The sequence below is a fragment of the Clarias gariepinus genome, chromosome 8 (genome assembly GCF_024256425.1).
Source record: "Clarias gariepinus isolate MV-2021 ecotype Netherlands chromosome 8, CGAR_prim_01v2, whole genome shotgun sequence".
NCBI lineage: Eukaryota > Metazoa > Chordata > Actinopteri > Siluriformes > Clariidae > Clarias > Clarias gariepinus.
Window position 1 is genome coordinate 11346715 of NC_071107.1, and position 23686 is coordinate 11370400.

Sequence of the window (23686 nt, forward strand, 5' to 3'; positions counted from 1 at the left end):
GTTTCTCGTAGGAATAATCAGTGCTGCGCGGCCAGGACTCATTAGTGTCTTCGAAAAAATCTAGCACAGGAGTATGACAATAAATGCTTGAACACTACACACTAAATTGCCCTTCAAAAAAACATGTTATTTTTTTCAGGTCTTATTCTGATAAGGAGGAAAGCAGATAATCAGCTTCAGGATGCCATCGGAAGTGAGGTTTTTGTGCTGTGTGCAATTTCGTAAGTTTAGAATAGTACTAATCCCTTGAGGTTCAGTTGAGTTGATTCAGGGATGTAAATTCAGCTGATGAGCAGTGAGGAAAAAATAAAAAATAAAAGAAAAAAATAGGAGAAAATGAGGAAGCTTTAATTGGCAAAACACAGCATGGGAAGATGGAACACCTTTAATATGCTGCAAATAAGCTTATCTTCTTCTCTATCAGTTATTTAAATCTAGTATTAGCTCCCCTGTGCATGTTCATAGCCTTTAAGAGTAAAAGGACTCTTGGACCTTGCTGTGGAGTTTAGACAGGAGCTGCATTTGTATTCTCTACCCCTGCACCTTCAGGATCCGGGTTCGATTCCTGGCCAGGTTCGATTCCCAGCTTTGTTTTCATGAAGTTTGCATGTTCTTCCCCTGCTTGGTGAATTTCCTCCGGGTTCTCCGGTTTCCTCCCACAGTCCAAAGACCTGCAGGTTAGGCTAATTGGTGTTTACAAATTGTCTGTAGTGTGTGTGTGTGTGTGTGTGTGTGCCCTGCGATGGATTGGCACCCTGTCCAAGGTGTACCACGCTTGTGCCCCAAGGTTCCTGGGATAGGCTTCAGGCTCCCTGCGACCATAAATACAGGATAAAGCGGTATAGATGATGAGTGAGTGATATTTGCATTGCTAAAAAATAGTAGATTGTACTGCTAAGCAACAACTACTTCCTTAACATAAAAAAGATGCTTGCTGTAAGCTAGTACTTGTTTCGCCTAAAAAAAACAGCTTTTAAAAAACACTTAGGATGAATTATTTGTTTAGTGGATGCAACTTATGGTAATTCATCATTAATATTGCTGAAAAACAACATGAACACTTGCAATTTGATTTAATTTTTGCATAATACAAATTAACCTTTCAATTATCCAGCTGTCCTACTGTTTTTAGCCATTTTAAAGCATCTCACACACAAATATAATCCTAGAGTGTCAAAAGGCACTACTGTTTCTGGGCAATATGGTCATGTTGATATGATGTTCTGGAATCAGGGAGAAATTTCATGCTATGGACTTAGACATAGATCCAAGGACTGTATAGTCGACCACAAAATCTGGTACATTTGTGTAATATGTAATAACATGCTGTATTATTGAGCCATGCTCAAGCCAGATCAGCATACCATGCTCAAGTCTACTGGAGAAGGTGTTCTGGAGCATGGTACAGTACTGTATGTCCACTCGGACATGGTTCACATCAGGTATGTAAACCACATTGGTGGTCAGGAGTTTCGAAAGTGATGACATCAGTGACTGCTGCCTCTGCCGATCCTTCCAGGTTCCTATTGACTGATGAATCAGCCCCCTTTTTAAAGAGCTGCAATCAGGGAGGAGGAAATGATGGTTGAACATATCAGATAAGTGCATTGTAATACTGTGGAAGTCTATAGACACTTTGGTTGTATTCAAAAGGTTGAAGTTTTCATGTCCATTGTGGCAACATTCAATTACATTTAGTAGTTGTAATAAATTAGACATTGCCTCCGGGAGAAAAGGGCAGTGCAGCTTTGTTGGCCGGCTATGCGACCGGGATAATATTTTTTACTGCCCTTGACAACATACTTTATGACCTGCCTAAGTGCCTGAGCCGAGGGTAGATAATGGAATTGTGTTTAGAGTATCCCCATTTCTCTCCTGTTTAACCCAAGAGAAATGTCACAAAGCTTTTCCATGTAATAAGAGATGAACACACCTGGCAGGGCTGAGTCAGCAAAGGCCTTTTGGTAATTATAGCATGAAGGTAAATAACAGAACGACATGAATTTGGTAGCGTGGGCTAAACAAACCTTTAAGGATTATAGCAATTTTCATTCATTAGCAGCCTAGAATAGAGCTGAAATGAACAGTCGTACATTTAGTAACTTAAATTCATTTACCTTCATTTAAAAAGACTGAAATAAAATCATTCTCATGCTGTTGCTCTTCATTTTTGCACCGTCAAAGTATCATCTGTATAAGAAATCAATGTTAAATTATTGACTTAGAGTGACATCACAGTGGATTGAAATCAAATTATTTCTCTACGATGTCCATTAGTACAAACACATGAACATTTTTTAGCTCTATTGTTTGGTTTGATGTTGGAATAAGGAATGAAGCACAATGGGAATTGCTGTTTTTGGGAAACTACCAATGATGGGTTGGCGTGATACCCCACTGTTAATTACTTTTCAATTACTGAACCCCCTAAGGTGTTCATTTATTCTTCTTCTAGCACCGAAATTTATCAATGAATAAAATATTTCAGTGGTTAGGAAACTGAAATGTTAATCATTACTACATCAAAGTCACACAGATACTTACACTTGCCCATTTTTCCTGCTTCCTACACACCAACTTTGAGAACAGACTGTTTACATGCTGCCTGTTATTAAACCATTTATAATTTTCAGTAGGCGGCACTGTGGCTTAGTGATTAGCACTGTCGCCTTACACCTCCACCATGCTTGGTGAGCTCGATGTCCCTTCTCGTGCTTGTTGGGTTTCCTCCGGGTACTCCGGTTTCCTCCCACAGTCCCAAGACATGCAGATCAGGCTGATTGGCATTCCCAAATTGCTTGTTGTGTGTGAGATAAACAGGCAGAAGTGTTCTGAGGTTGAAATGTCACTTCAGTATATGGCATGTGTACAGGTTTGAAAATTCAGATTAGCAAGTTTATGTAAAATATAAGGCTGCATTATACCCTAAGTGCTAATTTCTCGGTCAGAGTAACATCATTTTTGACATTGGTGCATTCAACAGATGAAGAGAAAATGGGATACTCCATGTTTGCATTATGTAAGCAATAAGCTAAGCAGGTAACTAGTGTTGAGTGATGTATATTTTTTGCGCTTCAAACAGCAAACTGTATAGTGTATATATGTTTTAGATATAACACAAAAATACATTTAGTAGACACCCTTATCCAGAGTGCCTTATTTTAAAATCTCATTACACCTCTGATAGGGACCAGCTGGGGGTCATGGGATTTGAACCCGGGACCTTCTGATCTATAGTCTAATGCCTTAGCCACTGAGCTACCCTTAAAAAAAATAAGTTTGACTATTGATTTACCTAAAGCTAATACTTGTATGTACCGTATAATATATAATATAATGTGTTTAAAAATAAGAAGATTTACTTATTTAATTAGAATTACTTATTTTATTACATTTTATTTATTATCCCTAGTTCTAATCAGAGCTGCTGTAAATAACCAACACTTTGTGGCAATCAGAGTGTACACTTGACAGTGCAGTGATATAACAGGTGTGTGTGTTGTTTTGTGGCCTGAAGCTCCAACTTGTTGCAGACATCCCTGAATCAAATGCTCACCATGCTGCGTTGTCAGCTCAGAGTCACCAAGTGTCTCTCGTTTTCAGCTCAGTTTAACGTCTTTTGTGCCTTCTCGTAGAGGGACAATGAAAGGAGGAGTGAGAGGAGTGTGTTCTAATCCGGACTACTTCTTCATGGCGTGTGACAGAATAAAAGAGCCCCTGTCACATCTGAAAGAACCATCCAGTCAACCTGAACATAAATTGTCACCATGTGTACGAAGGGAGCATGTCAACCAGTCCGCTGTGGTTTCACACTGGTGTTGGAATTTACTGTGTTGGAAGGGTGTCTGATTCTGATTTAAGCTTTGTGATTTTACATATAGCATTAGAGATGCCACTCAAAGACACATGATGTGTATTAATCGAGTATGATGGAAAAATATGAAATGCGGTGATATTTTATATTATTTTTACGGCTGGTAAATATAAATCGTGCTGCAGTTATGGAAAGCCATTAGGGCCAAACTTGGTCGTATGATTGATTAGCATAAAAAAATAAATTGTAACGCATTCAAATTTCTACTATTTTTTTTAAACACAGTTCAGTCACCCAGCTGTATGGATCGATATCCCGGACAATATTCAAAAGGAATTGCAACTTACATTTGCAATTGCGTTTCCCATATGTGGACGCACAAAGTGTGCCATAATTCAAATGCAATTGCAAACTTTGCATTACTGTTTCCTGTTTCGCCTTCGCGAACGCACACTGACTGCCAAATTTTAAATAAAAAAGAAAAAGTCCATTTGCATTTGTATTTCCCATGTCTTACAAGTCATGAACCTGCCATGTTTAAATAGCAAAATCAATTATCATGTTTGCTTTTTTACTTTCTCTGCGTCGCGCATCAAGCCAGCCAAAATTTTAACGCAATCGCTAATCCATTTGCAATTGCATTTCCAACACGTTACACGGAAACCTGTCAATCAGCGTCAGGGGCGGGTCTATACTGTGGGACGGGATTGTGCGGGGAGTGACGTCACTCGCAGTCGCCGACCATGAGGGGGGTATTTGAGCAATGGAGGTGAACCGCAGTAAAGTTGTGTTACGGATCTAGGTTCGAGCCTTGCTGCCAGGGGGTTGCCACACCCTATACTACCCAGCCACTTCATGCATTGCCGGTCCTATTCGGGAGGTATTAATTTAACATTTATTAAACGTTAATGTAAGATATTATAAAACTGCATAATCTGTTTTATTTAACCACTTTGTTATGCATTTATTTATTCCAACATTGGACATTTATAATAAAGTAAATCAGAGTATTTTAAGATTGTGATTCTTCGTGATTAATCACAGACTATGACTGTGATTAACTAGATTTAAATCGAATGGATTGACAGCACTTATTATTTTATTACTAGTTCATTGTGTTGGGTTTTATAACACGTTGACTACGTGCTACAGATTTGTCCCAAAATCTAGTGGGTGTGCAATTATTTGACATGGACATGTCATTAATATGCTTCTTAAATCTACCATCTAAAATTATAATGATATAGAATTATAGATTATAGAAAATACCACACTACATACAGTAACAGTGAAGAATCTGATGTAAAGGCCAAAAATGGAATAGTATATGGATGTATTTTTATCTTTGTAAGACAGAGCAGCTTAGCCCCTACTAGGCGATATATATATATATATATATATACACCAGTCGCTCTTCCACTATTTGATTCTCCAAAGCTCTTTTTGATTATATTAAATGATAGAGCATGAGACTATTTGAGTTCCCACTGAATGCTTTTTCTTGGATGATAAAATCTCTCTAAAAAAAAATCCCAACCTGCGAAGCGCTATAAACATGTAAACAGTTGAGCTTGTGTTCTTGCTGTTATTTGCTTTAGTGTGGTTAAGGTCATTCCCTGAATAACCGTGCACTAATAAATGCGCTCTGCCTACAGAAACAGACGGTGGTGATAAAGGAACCCCATAGAGACTGTGGTTTATAGTAACTACACATGTGGACAAAAAGCTGCCTTAGAGCTGCAGGCAGCTTGGATATTGTGCCGATAATGCCTCACAGAGGTGAGCGCGGCTTTTCTGAGGGATCGGGGGGGTGAGGAAGAAAAAAAAGGTGGAGTTGACACCAGCAGGAGGCTCTTTCTGCATACACCCCCACTGCATGCACAAGTGAGAATGGATGAATGCGATTTGGTGCAGGTATAAGAAACTGCTGCAGAGGTGAGAAATAATGAGCTCCTCCTGCTGAGCTCTTCTCTCTCTCTCGCTCTCGCTCTCTTGTGCTGCTCCTTCTTTCCAGACTGAAGTCTCTGTCGTATTGTTGTACAAGAGTAGTGCAGCTTCATAATTCTTAATTCTGTCGAGCATTAATTTACCTGTGATGGCTGGGGAAATCCCTGGAGGAACCCTGGTGACAGCTTCATTCGTGGCCTCCTTAATGCCACGCGTCTGCTCTGTCTCCGGCTCAATCCTCAAAAGCACCATAAAATTCCTCAACCAAGACATATTACAGTGTTGTGCGGCGAGTTTTTTCAGGCTGGGGCTCTCTTGCTAACAAGTGTTTAGTGGACCTAATGAGCCGAGTGACACGTACAACACAGTGTTAACATTCGGACACTGTTAACATCGGGTGATCCACACGCTTAATAAAGCACACTGTGTCTCTCCGGTGTCCGATTTAGATTTCTGCTCACCAAGTATACATTGCAGGAAGGAAAAAAAAAAAAAAAAACGAACGGAAGAGAGAAAGCATCTCAGCTGCATTGCTTTGTTGTGCACGTCTGACTGTGCTAGCAGGCAAGTAAAGAGAAAAAGCTCTTTGACCCATACTCTGAATGCATCTCAAGGCTCATTGTTTATTCTGTTGCAGAAATCGAAAAGTACGAAGGCGACGAGCTTAGGAAAGACGGCGAGGTGAAGAAATACCTGGATGTCATCAGCAACAAAAACATCAAGCTGTCAGAGCGAGTGCTTATTCCTGTGCAGCAGTACCCGAAGGTACGTCCCACAGAGCTCTGTTTTGGGGATAATTACATGAGTAATGACTAATGATGCGACACCTAAATCAACGGTATGCTCATAAGGCTGCTGGTGGAATTTCTCTTCTATTCTGGGTTCAAAACGCAGGTTGTTAATTGTTATACAATCCCTATATCATACCTGCTGTTTTTATAATCGCTACATATTTTAAGAAACACGCCATAAAAAGATGCTTCATCTCAGGGCTCTGATGAAATACGGTGCGGTTCCTGTTGCTCCCGTGTGTGTCCTGTTATTACTAGAAAATTATGTTTTTCATTAAACCCTTTTTTTGCCAGCTAGCTCCCTTTCCACTTTACTCAGATATGGCAATTTCGGTGCACCCTTGCGGCTGTACATAAAATTATTTGTGCCGGGAGTTAAAGAGGCAGGAAATCATTTTATCTGCCAACACTATCAATTTTGTGTCCTGTTACTGTTTGTGACTGAGTGGTGAATCTGGCAGACCTCATTCCAATATCCCCAACCCACCCCACCCCTCATGTGGCTCAGTGTCTCACTCTATAACATCTCCAGGTCTTTTATACACTCGGAGCAGCTGAGCGCTTGAAATCCCTTATCAAACATAACAGTTCGGGCGCTGAAGGGATTCTGTTTTATAAACTCGTCAATAACTGGATTATTAGGGGGGAAATGTAGGAAATAAATTCCGCCTTATTCGAATTATTTGCAATTGTATTACAGCATTAGGTATTATATGAGTGACACTCAAAGGAAAGTATGGCTTTGTGTAAATATGTTCTTTTGCCAATATTCCAATCTGCACTCCAGCCGAGCCATCGAAATCCCTAAGAAGGCCATAATCTGTGTTTCCCTGCTTGGAGAAGGTTTTTGTACAGTGTGTTAAGCAGAGATATGGTGTCCTTTTGAATCGCTGTGATGAGTCGTGGTAGTGCACACCACATGTGTGCCAAAGTCCTAGAGATAACCACACAGACGCCGATCCTGAGACTTGGTGAGGAAGGTGAGATTTAGAGCTGTTAATATTTATACATGAACAGAAATACAGAGTTAAGTATCAGCATTTATATTTCAGAAAATAAGCCACTATCTGAGGAATAAGTTAAAAAAAAAAAAAGTTATATGGTACAGTCTAAGAAAAAAATGCAAAAAAATAAACAGATCTATCTGTCTTCCATCATATTAAATTATCACATCCTGATACTAAAAAACACTGCTATTCATTTTTAATACTTAATCAAATATTTATTAAAAATAATAACCTAAAAGGTTATGTTTTGGTTAGTTGTAAAGCTATGTGTTACCGCTTCTGATTTGGACTATATGTACATTCTGAACAAATGAGAATTTGATTTGACACGGGGAGCATAAACACATTTCTTTGCCCGTGGTTCACTTTTTTCCTTTTGGTTATTTCTTACAAACCCTGTATTTCTGCAAATTAGACCACAGAGAGCCAATAAATAAAAAAAAAATATGAAAAAAAAAATCACTTTCTGGCCCTAGTATTTGAGCCGCCTTTAGCTAAACAATTTGCATACCTCAAGTAATTAAACAAGAAGGGGGATCTGCTGCAAAAAATGTGATATGTCATATTTAAAGAATTTTAGTAAGTTATGTACTGTGGTCTAATTTATATAAAAATAACTAAAAAAAATCTAACACTGTCAGGTAAAGGTTTGTTCTGGCCATTGTGATATGTTGTAAACTGATATGAGCGCTAAGTGCCATCCATCCCACCCCGCTAAGAGAGCTCGGCCAATCAGCTCTCTCTAGGGTGGACCCCGGCGGTGGGCAACTAACATATTTTTTATAATAAATTGCATATTTACAACTGCAGCCTGATTTATCCATTGTGACAAAAGTGCAAGAGGTGGATTTATAGCGGTTTTCAAAATAATATAAAATTATAGGTCTAAAAGAAGTTTATTGTAATATTTTGTATTTGTGCCTTTAAATAACCTAAAAAAACCATGCACAAAATATTCTCTATTTATTAGAAATACTTCTTGCTTCTTTAAAAAAAAATTTTGTTCTTAAAACTGCCAGAATGGATTTATCTCATATTGCAGTGAAACCCCTCATTTGTTTCCACCCCCTCGCCTTCTATTCCAGTAACTACATTCATTGTCAGCTTTCAGCCTAAGTCTGCTTTAGACCTCTAATATTTATAGCGCACTTCCAGATACGAAGCCATGAACACTTATCACATAAAAGGATCCATGAGAATCTTCTGCCTGTTTAACACATTCTAGAATACTTGTTCACTGTAACTGAAAAATAAAACATGGTAGTCTAGTCAGACATGCTCTGGGTCTTTTGCACTAATAAAAGTGTGCATTTAGAACTGTAGTTTAAAAATCATCCCTAAATCAAGAAACACAGGTTTACTTTTCAGATATTATAACTATGTATGTATTCATATGTTGTACTGTAGCAGATTTAAGAAATGAAATGCATAAAACCTCACTATATTTCAGCAGGTCCCTGTAAACAGCAGTAGCTACTAAAATCACACTTTATAGGTATTACTGTAGACCTGCATGTTTTTCCAGATGTGGGTGAAGTATGCAAAAAGGTATTTAGTGTTTTCAGTTCATCAATACCACATAATTACTGACCATAAAGAAAACGTTGTTCTTCCCATGATCTTCGGTAAATTTGGATGACATAACTTCCTGTTGAACATGTGACTTGTTACATATTGCAGGTAGACATGAATGGACCTGAAAAGAATATTTTTTTTTCAGTCGGGTTTCTGAGTGGTTGCGGAAGGTTGAGACTTTCATTTCGGAGGATGATTCCAGCAAACAGCAGCAGACTGTCTGAATGAAGAGTGAGGGATCAGACAGGACACACAACAGTGACAATCAAATGTCTGCCACTGCACTGGAAAATGGGCCATGCCTGCTTGTTTTTTTTTTTTGCTTTTTGCTAGAGGTCTAAAGTAGGTCGTTTTGCTGCTTTTTAAAAAGTCAATTTCAGGGTTGCTAACTTTTTGACTTTGTCGCTGGTTGATTTGTTAAATTTGTGGCCATGTTTAGCAACTTTATTTCAACAAAAAGCTTAGTGACAAATTTAACAACTTGTTTTAGACGAAGTAAGCTATAATCACAGTTTAAGTTTGCAATATAAATGAAACAGTTAGTTAGTTGAGGGCGGCACGGTGGTGTAGTGGTGTAGTGGTTAGCGCTGTCGGCTTGCACCTCCAGAGTCCGGGTTCGATTCCCCGCCAAGCTCGATTCCCGTCTCTGTGTGCATGGAGTTTGCATGTTCTTCCCTTGCTTGGTGGGTTTCCTCCAGGTACTTGGTTTCCGCCTGCAGTCCAAAGACCTGCAGATTAGGCTAGTTGGCGTTCCCAAAATGCAAATATATGTGTGTGAGTGTCCTGTGATGGATTGGGCCTGGAGTCTATCCCAGCAGGCTTAGGTCACCAGGCAGGGTACAGCTCCTGGGATGGGCTCCCGGCCCAATCCATCACAGGACGGACACACACACACATATTTGCACTCATTATCAATAACGCTTTACCCAGTATTCAGGGTTGCGGGGGCCTGTGTACATACAGAATGAAGCGGTATCAATAATGAGTTAGTTGGTTGACCAACTAATCGAATTGGATAAGAGTCATTCAACGAGAGGTGATAATAGAGTATAACAGCACTGGGATGTTTACCTATATACTAGATACATATCCCTCTGCTTCCCAGGTGTTCTGCAATCGTTAATTACAGTAACTGTCAGTTGTCAGCATGGATAAACAAGAAAACACATCTGATAACATTATGTCAACTTAAACAGCACTTTATGTCCTTAGTAATTGCTTTATGCTGTGCTCTTTTAACAAGGCTCTAATACAAGGTTGAATCCCAAATCCCTGATCGAGGGCTCGACTTTGTGTATAGAACAAGAGATTGTTTACCCTAATGCCTAATCCTTCCAGTTATGTAACACTACTTGGGTGGGATTCAAGTTAACGAAGCTGTTATTCTAAAGGGGAATAAATGGAAATATAAAGTAAATCATGTTTCGTAAGACTGTCTAACACCTCCATGGTTTATTTCCCATACCTTTTGGCTACATAGTAGACTAGTTAGACTATTTTAAAACTACTTTCACTGTGCTAATAACAAAACTATCAGTCTTTAACTGTCAGTCACCAGTCGTGGTTAGTTAGTTCTGCCAGTCATGGAAGGATACACGTTGGCAGAGAAAAAGAACTTGTTAAATAAACAAATTATAATCTGTTGGTGTTTGTAGAGCTGTTGGTTAAAAGCAATATCTTACTCAAGGTTGTGCTGTTGTGCTGAATATCAGCACAGCTATAATAGCTCTAGCTCTCGGGCTGCATCCTCGTGCCTACAGCCACATCGATGTTCAGTACAACTGCGCTCCCTCTCATGTGATATTGCTAAAATTACCTGCCATTCTGATACACCTGTGATAAAAGTCAATTCGTATTCTACTATACGTGTCTTCAGAAAATGTTCCTTTTCGATGTAAACATTTTGAAGCACTATGTAAGAACTAATGAGTTTGTGACATCGGGTGAGATCTACTGACCTTTTCGAGCACGCATTAGCTAATTTCCCAGGAAAGGCTCGACAAAGCTGGTGAGTTTAGAGGACAGCATTAAGAGTGTAGCGGCAGAAGTGCCGATTTGGAGCAGCACACTGTCTCATAGAGGGTTTTATCTGCTAGAAAATAATTAGCCCTTTTCAGAGGCTCGTTTTCTGTCTGTCGATGTTGGTTCTAAATGAGACAGTCTCTCAGGAGAAGCATCTGTGCTGTGTCTGGTCTGCAGTCGATCTGAATTTCTTTGATGTTTTTTAAAGTAGGTTGGCTTAAATTCTCACTTGTGCTTGAACGACTCGAGCTTGTTCCGTTCCTCCTTACCGTCATCATGTTCACTCAGCCTCGTTTTGCAACCTGACAAATTCTGACTTGTTGTCTTCTGACTTTGGAAAATTTGTGACATTTGGAAAATGTTTTTTTCCTTTCTTTTTTTTCATCGTGTTATTTTTTTTCCCCCCAGTTGGCTGAAAAAGGGTTATCTGTCGAATATCTGTGATATCAATATTAGCCAATAATAGTTTCATTAGCTTTATGGCAAAATGACATGTGAGTGAGTATAATTACGGTGGCTGTGGCGTCAGGTTTTTGTGCTAATGAACGTAAGCCATGGCAGTCAATTTCTCAGGCTTCTGGATGCGAGCAGAATGGGGGCGTTGAAAATCTCTCTCTTTGTGTAGACTTGTTTAGCATGCTTTTCCTGAATTGATATCAGCACGTTCTCTGCCCCTTTAGTTTCCCTGACTGTATAATTCAGCGTCATTTTTAAAATGACAAGAAATTGGGTGTTTAGCAAAAATGACTGTGTTTTTGTGCAGGATCATTTTAATGGTAAGGGGTTTAAACATTTTGGCACAAATATGTGTGTAAACAAGTCTAGTATTATTTGTAACTGCTTATCTATAAAGCAGAATTCTGCTAATGCATTATTTCAGATAGACATCTGAGAATGCCTGATGTGTAAAGCAAAACAGTAATAGCATGATTCTATAAAAGTACATCTCTCGTCCTGCTTTGTCCTATCTGCATGCTAATGAACAGACCAGTGTATGAGTTTATGACATGCCATAACTGGGCTGGTGAGGCACAGCCAGCGTTCCAGGAGAAATATAGCCCCTGCTGACACAATGGGAAGAAGGAGATTCAGGGAAATGCGTGTGTGTGTGTGTGTGTGTCTGTGTGTGTGTGGGGCACCTGCAAGCACAGATCGAAGCCATCAGTGTTTCACACAACAAAGGGTGATGGTGTATGTGTGTGCGCGCGAGTGTGTGTGGTTTGCTATATAGTAATATGAAGATCCAGTCACCATGGAAACCACTGTATTAAGATTTAGACAAGGGATTTGGGTGATCCATCAAAGCACTTTTTTTTGCACATCTGAGTGTTTCAGCAAGATTGTTTTATGACCCACCCGTGGTCTTTTTCCCGCCAGACAATGGATGATGTGCTGATCACAGATTTTGGGAAAAATGATACTTGGCATGTGTGTGGGGAAATCAAGATCTACAAACTCAGCTGGTGATTTGGAACAAGCTGACTAGCCGCTTTGAATGTGACAAAGAATTCGTATTGGAAATGAGCTCGTTTCAGGTGTTCGTCTGTCTCTGGAATACAGTCTTCACAGAATGACACTATCTTGTACACGGTTGGGTTGATGATCCATAGCAGTGCAGGGCTTGGGCAGGGAGAGGAGTAGAAGCATGCAATTGCTCATGTTGGCCCGCAGGGATAGAATGTAAAACTGACAACAGGTGTCCGGAGGAGAGAGAAACATGCATCATCAGCACCTGGATCAAGGTGCTTGCTGCAGTGCAGAAATTTAAAGGTTCTTTCTGGCTTGTCAGAGGCTGCAAGCTCAACACACATCAAATCTCTATTCACAGAGATCCTCCTACTTATGAATGGATCTAGAACCTCAAGGGAGAGATTTAGAGTCTCAAGAGAGGATTTAAATTTGAACAAACTGCACGGGTTCACATGAAGCTCAATCATAATATGGATTGTAACATGACTCACAGCTTAGAAACAGACACAAGTGGGAGGAATTCATTATAGGATATAATACAAAATCTAGATCCTCAGCGGAAACTCATTGATTAGCGTTTACAGGACATGATGACAGGGCTGTCCTGCCAATTTTGAAGTCATGTGTAGGTAATAATGATTTGTTAAATAGTGTCACATGCACATCTATCTATCTATCTATCTATCTATCTATCTATCTATCTATCTATCTATCTATCTATCTATCTATCTGTTTGTCTGTCTGTCTGTCTGTCTGTCTGTCATCAAGGTTTTCTTGTGTCTCTGTTGGTTTCTGTGTTTCTATACAGTATATCTGTTCCTCTGTCTGTCTGCCTGTCTATTTGTCTGGCTATGCGCTTTTCTGTCTGTGTTTGAAAGCTTTTTCATCTCTCTCTCTCTTTCTGTTTACCTGCCTTTCTGTCTGTTCCAACTGGTTTTATTTACAGTACATGTTTGTTAGATGACTGAAAAACTGGGCTCAGTCCATTTTAATCAGTTCCCTACAGATGATGAGCTGAATTTCACAGATTACCTAAAAACATCACAATAAGTGTTTGTTTTTTGTGTGCTAACTAAGCCTCCGCTAACCTTTTTAACATGTTTCAGTGATTTCAACACAAATGCATTTTTAGCTATAGTGTCATGGGAATTTTCTTCTGTAGCACTTTTATTTTTTTTCCTGCAGAAACACAATTAATCAAAAGCACAATAGTGTTAGCGCTTGTTGTCTCTACAGAGCCTGTTCTTATCAGTTTTCTGTTATTGTGACCTTAACGCAGAGGTTGCGGTAAGCCCTGTGTACCAGAATAATCCTCTTGTGTCCTGTCGGTAAAAATCCCAGCATCCCAACAGAGGGCCAAGCTGGTAAAGGTGTTTAACATAGATAAGGCTGCAAACAGAGACCAGCAACACATCAAACACATGACACAGCATTTAAGCAGTTGTAACCCCTTTATGAATTACAGTGCAGCTGATAGTAGAGCCTATTACTATGTTTTCAACAATTGTTTGTAAAAACCGGGACAGAAACTCAGATAATGTCCTCTAGTGACAAGTACACATGGTATTTATATGCATGCCATGAATTCAGCATTGTTTGCATAAGTCAGTCGATTGTATGAGACTGACTTGTTAAACATCGAATCATCACTTTGAAAACCAGCCGATCCGATATCATCACGATACCAGGTGGCGGTTCTATCTGTATTGAGATTGTATAAGTATTGCAATTTTATGACTATCCCAAATCAATTTTACTGTTGTTGTTATTATTATTAATATTATTATGTTATAATTGTAAACAAACCTATTGTAATTATATTATAATTTGCTCCTACCACACAGGATGCTGTGCTGCCTGCCGATGTGTGAATAGTTTGGAGCTCGCCACCTGTAGCATTTTAGAGGAACTGAGACATAACACATATATACAGTACAAAAAAAAAGTTTTCAGAGAATAATAATTATACTGTACTAAAAACGCCATATTTAGGCTAGGCATATAATCATTGTGGTAAACCAGGTAATTTAGCTATTAGGTGTTGAAACCAGTAGACTGGTTTGAATCCTGTATAGGTATATAATGAACAGTGTTGGGTTGTTGTTATTTTTTAAAGTAACTAATTACATTGCAAAATTACTGTCATTAAAGATTAATCAGTTACATTACAGCATTACAGCGACTTTCACACACACAATAACGGAATCACTGCTGTCTGGCTCACGGATTACATAAATTGTCTGAATAACGGATTACATTAAAAAAAATCTAACTAAATAACTGATTATAGTGGAACCTCGGATTGCGGGTAACACAAATTGTAAGTTTTCTGCAAGACATGCAAAGATTTTTAAGAAATTTTGATTTAAAAAACAAACAAGTTTTGGTTTACGAGTACAGAGTATCATGTATCACGCATGCAATTCTTGATTTGACACTGAGCGTCACGTGATCACAACTGAGACAATGTTTTTTCTCTCTTTTGCGTGCTGCAGAATTGTGGGTAATTGTCTCTCCTGCTGGGTCTTAGTTTATTAGCAGTACTGTTTATTATAACGTGTGTGTGCACGCGTGTAAAGCAAAAGAAAGTCTTATTAGAGAGGTTAAGATCTATTTTCTTTCTCTCCCTGGGTCAGCATGGCGTTATGTGTGTGTGCGCGCAATTTGACACCGTGCCCCTTCACACACACAGTCCCCTCCACACACACATACCCTCCTCCTCTCGCCTTTACCCCCCCCCCCTGCGCCTTCACACACACACACACACACACACACACACACACACACACTCTTTTGCTCTGTCGTGATTCTTTTCAAAGGTAAAGTGCAGATTAATTAGTTTTTAATTTTTACTTTACAGCAGTGATTCCGTTGTTAGCCATGTTCCTTGCAAATTTTTCAGATAAAACAATCTTTCCGGTAATGTCCGTTTGTGTGTGATGTGTGTGTGTGTGTGTGTGTGAAACTGAAACAAGAGAGCAGGAAGTGTTTACTGTGTAAGACGAGAGAAGGGGAGGGGCTGATTCCTTTACACACATACACAACCACACATACACAACCACACACACACACAGCGCCTGCGGGCATAAACAGAAACACTTATCGATCTTTTTTTGGGCTGTGGAACGAATAATTGGAGATTCCATTATTTCTTATGGGGAAATTTGCTTTGATTTACATTTTGATTTATTGTTTTGAAATACGAGCCCACTTCCAGAAGGAATTGTGCTTGTAATCCAAGATTCCACTGTACTTAAATAGCGGACCTAACACAGTAGATTACTCGTTACATCAAAAAAAGTAATCCAAGTATTCTTATTTGCATCCAACACTGATAATGAAATATAAATTAATTTATTTTCAACAACTGTTTTGACTAATCAGGATTGTCGTGGACCCAGAGCCTATCCTGGAGAGCAGGAAATGCCCTAAATGAGATACTGTACCAGTCCCCATACACACATTTACATCTGGGGCAATACACAGAAGCCAGTACACCTACAATACTGGCATTTTCAGGAGATCGAAGGAAACTGGAAAACCGTAAAGGAAACCCATATGGACACGGGGCAACATACACATACAGTAAACTTCACTTAGGGTGTAATCTGAGATCAGGTTTGAAGCTGTAAACAGCAGTTCCACCTGCTGTGACACCATGCTGCCTGCTAGTAAAACAGTTTTAAAATCAAATATATCACAGCGGGAACATTATAAATTACATGGCTTTGGCACACAACTGCCCTAAAATCAAACAAGTACTGTACTTTGGATTTTAGCTACTATGCAAGAATAATCAGTTTTGTGTATCATTCAAGATGACTGTTAGGAAATGCCATCCAGCTGCTGGACTACTGACAGTCAGATAGTCTAAAATCTGTAATTAGTGACTATTGACTGAAAAAAAAAAGTACAACAGTGGCTGGCACCGTAAACAGCGCAATCTTCCTTATTAGTTCTAATTACTTTCAACCCTAATTATTTTCAATTTCTCCCCACGGGGAGAAAAATTCATGACCTAATCTGGCTTCTGCGACTGCAGCAAATATATCAGGTTCCATTTTCTGAAGTTTGTAGCTCACCTTCGTGGTGGCTGACTGTACATAGTCTGCATTTTATAAGGCTACACTTATATCTAAAGACAGTGACATATCTTATCTTTCTAAAAAACCTCAGCTGGTCCCAGCAGGAACCCTAATGTTGAATGACATTATAATATATTCGTACTGTAACAACACTGTGGTGATATCCATCATCGGGAAAACTTTGCTTTTAAAATTTATCATGACTTATAAAGTACTGATAAAGTAATGTAGACATAATATTGCATGAACAATCAAAAAACATCATTGCAAATAGATTTAATTTTAACCTACATTTGTCACGTTTATGCTGATTGCCATCGTTTCACATATAGTAAGACCTCCGAGTGGCGGAGTGGTAAAGTCCTCGCCCTCTCATCCGGAGTTTGATTCCCGGGTGATGCAGTACCCTCTTGCAGACGAAGGCCAGAAGAGAGAGCTGATTGGCTGAGCTCTCTCCCTACAGCCAATTACGGGCGTCTTTGAGCTCACGCATGTGGAAGGAGTGGATAGCGCTTTCCTCCGAGGGTGTTATGCCGCCCCCAATGGTGCGTGAGTAAGCAGGGTAAATAGATGCAGAACATGTTAGAATCTTTAGCCCTCTCTGACAGCGTTTACCCAGCATCCAAACTACATCACGTCTGATTTAACAGAACTTTAAGCATTTTAAAATTATTTTAAATTATTATTTTGGCTGCTTTGCAATTCAATATTTCACTAAATTGTTGTTTCCCAGTATTTTGTGTGGCACTTATTGTTACTGTATGTATGTACATTTACTAGCTTCAGCTGTATGCCCCTTAGTGGTCAATGGTACATAGTGTTAGAGGCACATATTGATTATTTGGGTGGCTAAAATTGAAGACATACTGTAAGGCCTTGATTGGAGCTACAGTGGGATGGTTAACTTGGCTGTGTAAACTGTTATACAAGGCAACAGGGGGGTGTGGAGCCTATCCCAGGAGATGCTGTACACCCTGGACGGACTGCACAGGGAGAACATGCACACAGACCTGAGGCTGGAATCGAACCTGGACTCTGAGGGTGCAAGGCGACAGGGCTAACCACTACGCCACCGTGCGTGAACAGATTGTGTATTGCTTAGTTTTGTTTTTTTCATTTCTGAGAATTTCTGGTTTCCTCCAAAACCTTATGACAGAAACATGCCTTATGACTGAAAAACATACATGTATAGGAGCTGTTAATATACCTTTTACATTGCAGCAAGTTCGGACAGGAGGAGAGAGCAAAATACTGCTTGATTCAGCTGACAAGACTGCAGTGGCTATAATGCACCCAGGATGGTGATATTAGTTCTGGATGACTTTGTATACTGCAGAAAATCATGTGAGAAAAAAAAAAAAATACAGGCATTCTGGGATATCTATTTCTGCCCTGTGTGAATATGGGTGTTTTAAGGTGATGGCCTCCTGATGGGGAGATAGTCTTAATGTTCTGTTTGTTTACTCAACATCTGTGCTGCCGGCCTTAGCGTTCCAGAGCTCAGCGTGGGTCATGAAATGCGGAGGATGTTTCTTTTTTTTTTTTTCAACAAAAAGCTACATCTCCCAGAATACATCTCAGTAAATATCTCCCTAAAAACCTTATGTAATTCTCTAATGCCACTGTTATTATCTAACAGCTTTTTGTAACCAAAACACTTTCCTTATGCTTTACGGACTTGACTTTGGCCTTGAGGAAACTAAAAGTAGTTATCATAAAGCATTAGCGTGTCTGTGTATATGTTTATGCTGTATACAGTATTAAATATTAAAGAATGAATAATATTCTCAAGAAAAAAAAAAGGGAGCTCTGCCTATGTTTCATTTCCTGTGACTTGAGTGTCATATTGTTTGGCCAAGCTACAGTGATTTCGAAACATTTCAGGTTATTCATAATGCATGAGGGCATTTTCAACAGAGCCGCACTAATGAGATAAATTTGTCATCGGTGTTCACTTTTGACCGTAATTCAGGCGCGTAGAAACAGCAATTCATAATCCAGTTCCACGAGTAATCGTCTTCCTCAAACCTCTTAAGGTCCCTTTTGAAGTTTACTCTGGAATATGGAGAGTGTTGTTCAAGTGATCCATCTTTCTGTCCCTCCCTCACACTTTCTCCACCCTTGGTTTCTTTCTGGTTCTCTCAATCTCTTTTCCTTCCTGCTTTGTTGTTCCTAACTTTATTCTTTGTCCTTTTATATAGATTTCTATTCTTTAACACTGTGTTTGGTCCACAAAGTCATTGCAGACTATTATAAACCAACATGTCATATTTATGCAATAGAGACAATTTCTATTAGCTAAGTGTGAAGCATTTTTGGAATGTGAGCACACAAACTGTGCCGAACCATGTGCTGGTTGTGCGTATGTACGGGAGCCTTTCAAATCTTGTTTGCGTCAGTGGAAAGCCAAGCAAAGTGAGTTTACATATTTTTGTGAGTTTTTTGCATAGGTGCAAGACATACAGTAGTGAAGCCCCCCAGGTTAGCAAGGATGGTAGCAAGAAGAAAAGGGAGCCAGTTTTGCTTTTAAAGTAGCTGCTGCCAAAAGAAATCATAAATTAAGTTTAAGTGAGGTTTCACATTTTACTTCATCTAAATGTTGTGATTGTTTTTATATGCAAAAATATGATTATACAGTAGGTATAGGTATATAGAAAATTAGTAATATTTGTAATTTTTTGGGTGGCTGAAATGGATTATCTTCATTTACATGTATATTATCTTCTATTGGAAAGTGTGTTTTGCAATACAAAACATCACCTTAAATTAAACTTGATTTATATTTCAAGGTACCACTGTACACCATTAAGGGCAACAAGGTGGTGTATTGGGTAGATATGCTATTAAGTTCTTATATCATATTAAGTTGCACTTTCGATGATTATAGTTATGCATATTTTTTAGATTCCTGATTTAATTATTTAAATCCTATTTTTTAGAATATTTTAGAGAATCCTGTGACATAATAAGAAAAAGGAAACCTTCAGTCTCAGGGGTTTCCCTGCTACCCCTAAAAATAATAAATATAATATAATAAAATTCCATATAATTACCACAACTCATGGCATCATTAAAAAAAAAAAAAAGGATATGGTTATATACTGTATATGGAAGAATCTATCAGAATGCCTTCTCAGCAACTTTAAAGGTCACTACTCTTTCCTAATCATCCCACATAAAAGACAGTGTCTTATATCGGTTCTGACAAAACAAATCTCTCTATAGGCCTTGTAGCATATATGCCACATATATAAACAGTCACTATAAGGAATTACCTTACTCAATAAAAGAATAGTTAGAGAGTATAATATAGAATTAGATGAAATATTTGATTAGTAAAAAATTAACTAAGTTAATGAAATTAAATTGTCCTCCATATCGTTACTGAAGAATGAATTACTGTAGTCTATTTCTGTTTAGTCAATTTATATCGTCAATCAGCTTTTACTAATCTTTACACAAATTGGCAGTTTGTAGGCTATAGATCAAACACCCTAAAACCTTTTATTAAAGCAAAATCTTTTTCAATGGTAAGAGTTAGTTAAGAGCATCATCACAATCAATAAATTGTTTGTTTATTGTTTTAAAAAGCAGACTGAATAAATCGAAAACCTTTATTTTCCCCTCTCTCCGAAGTAGTTGCAGTCGGTACTAATTCGGTTAATTTTTCATGCGTATCGAGTCTTAACAATTAAAAAAACTTTGTAAGGCCATGAAAATGACTTTGACATGAGGCAATAGCGAAGTGTAAGCGACATGGTAACGTTTTTAATAGATAACTGACAATGACTTCATACCGTCTAGTTAACCGAGAGACACCAGCTAATAGACGTTGGATGAACGTGATATATGTCAGATGCCCAGTTATTTAATGACAGTAAGCTAAAGGAGGGCATAGAGGATGGTACCATCAACTTTTCTACACCAGAACACATGATAAATGATGACAAACGCATTCCTTGTTTTATCCTTGGTGGTAATGATACATACTTTATTCATTTTGTCATGACTTCCATCTACATTTAATACGAGCATTTTTGTCTGCCGAATGCTGCTAAACAAATAAGAAGGCGATACCAATGCTTCAATAAAAAAAATCAGTAACGACTTGATAACGGTTAAGAATTGATAGCGAGGAATTGAGTTATTTTTGAACATGCTCAAATTTTCCTCCCAACGCTATCTATGCTAACGAACATGACATAATTTATACCCAAAAGCCCAAAAGAGGCTGTAAGAGTCTTTACCGAGCTCTCCAGAGGGTTTGCGACGGTGTAGATTCGGCAAATAGTGGACCGTTAGTTTAAATATTGAATATCTATATTATTTATCTTCTACATTTTTTTCCCTCAACCATATCTTACTGTCCAATAATATCAAGTATTTACTAAGTACCCAACACCTATTTAATGCTTACTTACTCTTAATTACCAAGCTGCAGGTTTTAGTTGCCAGGTCTGTACATTTCTGGCTGCTGTCTCTTCCTGGGCCATATGTGCATCTTACACACTTATTTTCCTTCTGACTTTGCCTCCTTCTTTCTTTTTCAATGTTCTTACTTTTTGGTTGTCTTTCTGTTTCTACCCCATTAAAAGAAAAACCCTTACTGTATTTCTCACTCTTGATTCCTCTTTTTATCCATGGCCATGGGGCTTGCTTTCTCTCGCTCTCTCTCTCTCTCTCTCTCTCTTGTTCTGCTTCTCTTGCCTGTTCACTTTTTCCCTCCTTTTTTGTAGTTTCTCTCCTTGTTTCTCTTCTTGTTTAGCCTCTCCTCCGTTTTGCCATCAGCACCTTCTGTCCTGTATCTTGTCTCTGTCTAACCTGCTCAGTGCTAATTCCGGTGTCCTCACACTCACTTCAGCTAACAGCCTCAGTCCTTGACTAAAATCCTGCTATGAGGAGTGTGTGCGTCCCAGCAGTACAGCTGCTTCATCTGGCACTGCTCGCCTCAGTCTGGCTGGGGAACTTATCTGGTCCCACAGTCCACGGCAGTGAAGTTTGCCCTCCAGCTCAAACAAAGGCAAAATGCCTAGCTACTGTTGTGGATGATACTCTGCTATATCCTGTGCCAAATGTTACTGGCATGTAGATATGTTCGATAGAAATCGTCTTGTTTTGATGGTTTGACTTTGGATTTTTTTTATGTTGTTGTTCGTACCAGGTCAAAAAACATCATCAACATAGCTTCTAGTTATTTTCCAGTCTGAGCTCATATTCTGCTACCTCGTGACAGAAATAGCTGCATGGAACAGTCCTTGGCATTTCACTTCCCCCCACCGTACACATACTGTAGAATGGCTCAAAACAGTCAGGACAAATAAGAATTCTCTCCGCCAGGTCTGTCATCACTGGCGTGACAGCACTTTATTTTCCCCGTCATAAGCTTGGATTGAAATGGAATGATAGAAAATTTGGTATGATTGGAGCAAATTTGATGACCCTGCTAGCCCCTATTATTTGTGATTATTCTTGCAAGCTATAATAGAATACACACAAAGAGGACAGGGAGGTTCAATTTGTTACTCCAGGTAATAAGTCACAATTTCTCTCTTTTCTTCTATTTAGTCCTTATAACGTTGATCAGTTTTAAATAGCTCATATCAATCAAAAGCTTTTATTTAAAAAAAAATAATAAAATGTTCCTTTACAATGGTAACATTTTTGCACATAAATCATTAAACTAAATAATAGTAGCACAGCATTTTTACAATTTTACTATACACAATATATTGTTAGCTAGGGGTAGATGTGCAGTATATTTTTCATAACCTGTAATGGATGGGCAGTGCTGTGACTCAGTGGTTAGCACTGTCACCTGCATGGCTGGGGGTTTGGATCTTGCCTCTGGTCTGTGTGTGGAGTTTGTGTCTGTGTGTGTGTGTGTGTGTGCATATTCTTACATGGTTGGCCGGTTTTCTCTTACAGTCCAAAGCTGTTTTTGTAGACTTAACAGCATTTATAAATTTCCTGTAGTGTTTGCTCTTACACGTACTTAAATGTATATCCAGCTATACTGTATATCTGTGCAACATTGCACCGTGAATGTGCTATAGTAAACAGAAGGTGTACATTACTATGTCATTATATAGCATAACTTTATTACCAAATGCACCTTCTGTTTGTACAGTATAACACATTGTATTTATTAATTTATTTTAAATAGGCCACTTATGCACTTCTGGTTAAATACTTTATTTGGTTGCATTTTTTTGGCTCTATACTTGTACTCTGCACAATGGCAAAAAAGTTGATCTAATCTAATCTAATCTAATCTAATCTAATCTAAGGGAATGTGTGAGTGTGTGTGCGTGATCTTAGATCTAACTACCTTAATGTTCGGAATGACCAGCTTATCACAGATATGTGTTTTTCTTCCCTGTTTGTGCAGCCATATTCCAGGTTCTGGTTCTGGAAACATGCAGAATCATTTTCACACATGAATTGGCCATCACTTTGCATGCTGTAATTAAAAATAAAAGTGGGCAAATTAAATCTTAGAGTATGCATTTGATTTTTTTTTTTTTCTTAGGCAGGCAGTGTGTACAAATTTATTGAAAATATTATTGGCAGCACGCTTTCATGTGCATGTGTTGTCAGGCAACACTGGTTTAAGCATTACATTTATAATTGAATATCAGTTCAGAGCCAGTGAGACTGATGAGAGGATAATGACAGATGATCAGGCTTATGATTAATATAGTGGTGATGCTAAATGCTGAGTGGTTGGAACAGACGAGATGGGAAATGAGGTTGCTGCTGAGGTTGGTACATAAACTAAAAGTTTTTCAAAATTACGTCTTTAGGCACTGTGCAGTCTGTCGCAGTAAAATATTTGTTCTCATTTTTTTATTATTTAATCTACAGTATATCTTTTAATTTTATGTAATATAAAGAAATGAGGAGTGGCTCATACTGTATATACTCAAAAATACTCCTCGTCTGATGCAATTTAATAAGTTGCATCAGACAAATAAG

At 38.6% G+C, this 23686-nt stretch overlaps 1 protein-coding gene across 4 annotated transcripts in view; it reads left to right on the forward strand.

Moving 5' to 3' along the window:
- khdrbs2 (KH domain containing, RNA binding, signal transduction associated 2) overlaps positions 1-23686 on the forward strand; it is a 124484-nt gene that overhangs the window by 20255 nt on the left and 80543 nt on the right. For all 4 annotated transcript variants that reach the window (XR_008361059.1, XR_008361060.1, XR_008361061.1 and 1 more), the window contains exon 2: positions 6399-6526. Coding sequence is in view for 1 of the 4 variants with exons in the window: in XM_053503063.1 (XP_053359038.1) it covers positions 6399-6526 (128 nt within the window). In the remaining 3 variants the exon portion in view is untranslated. The remainder of the gene's footprint in view (positions 1-6398; positions 6527-23686) is intronic.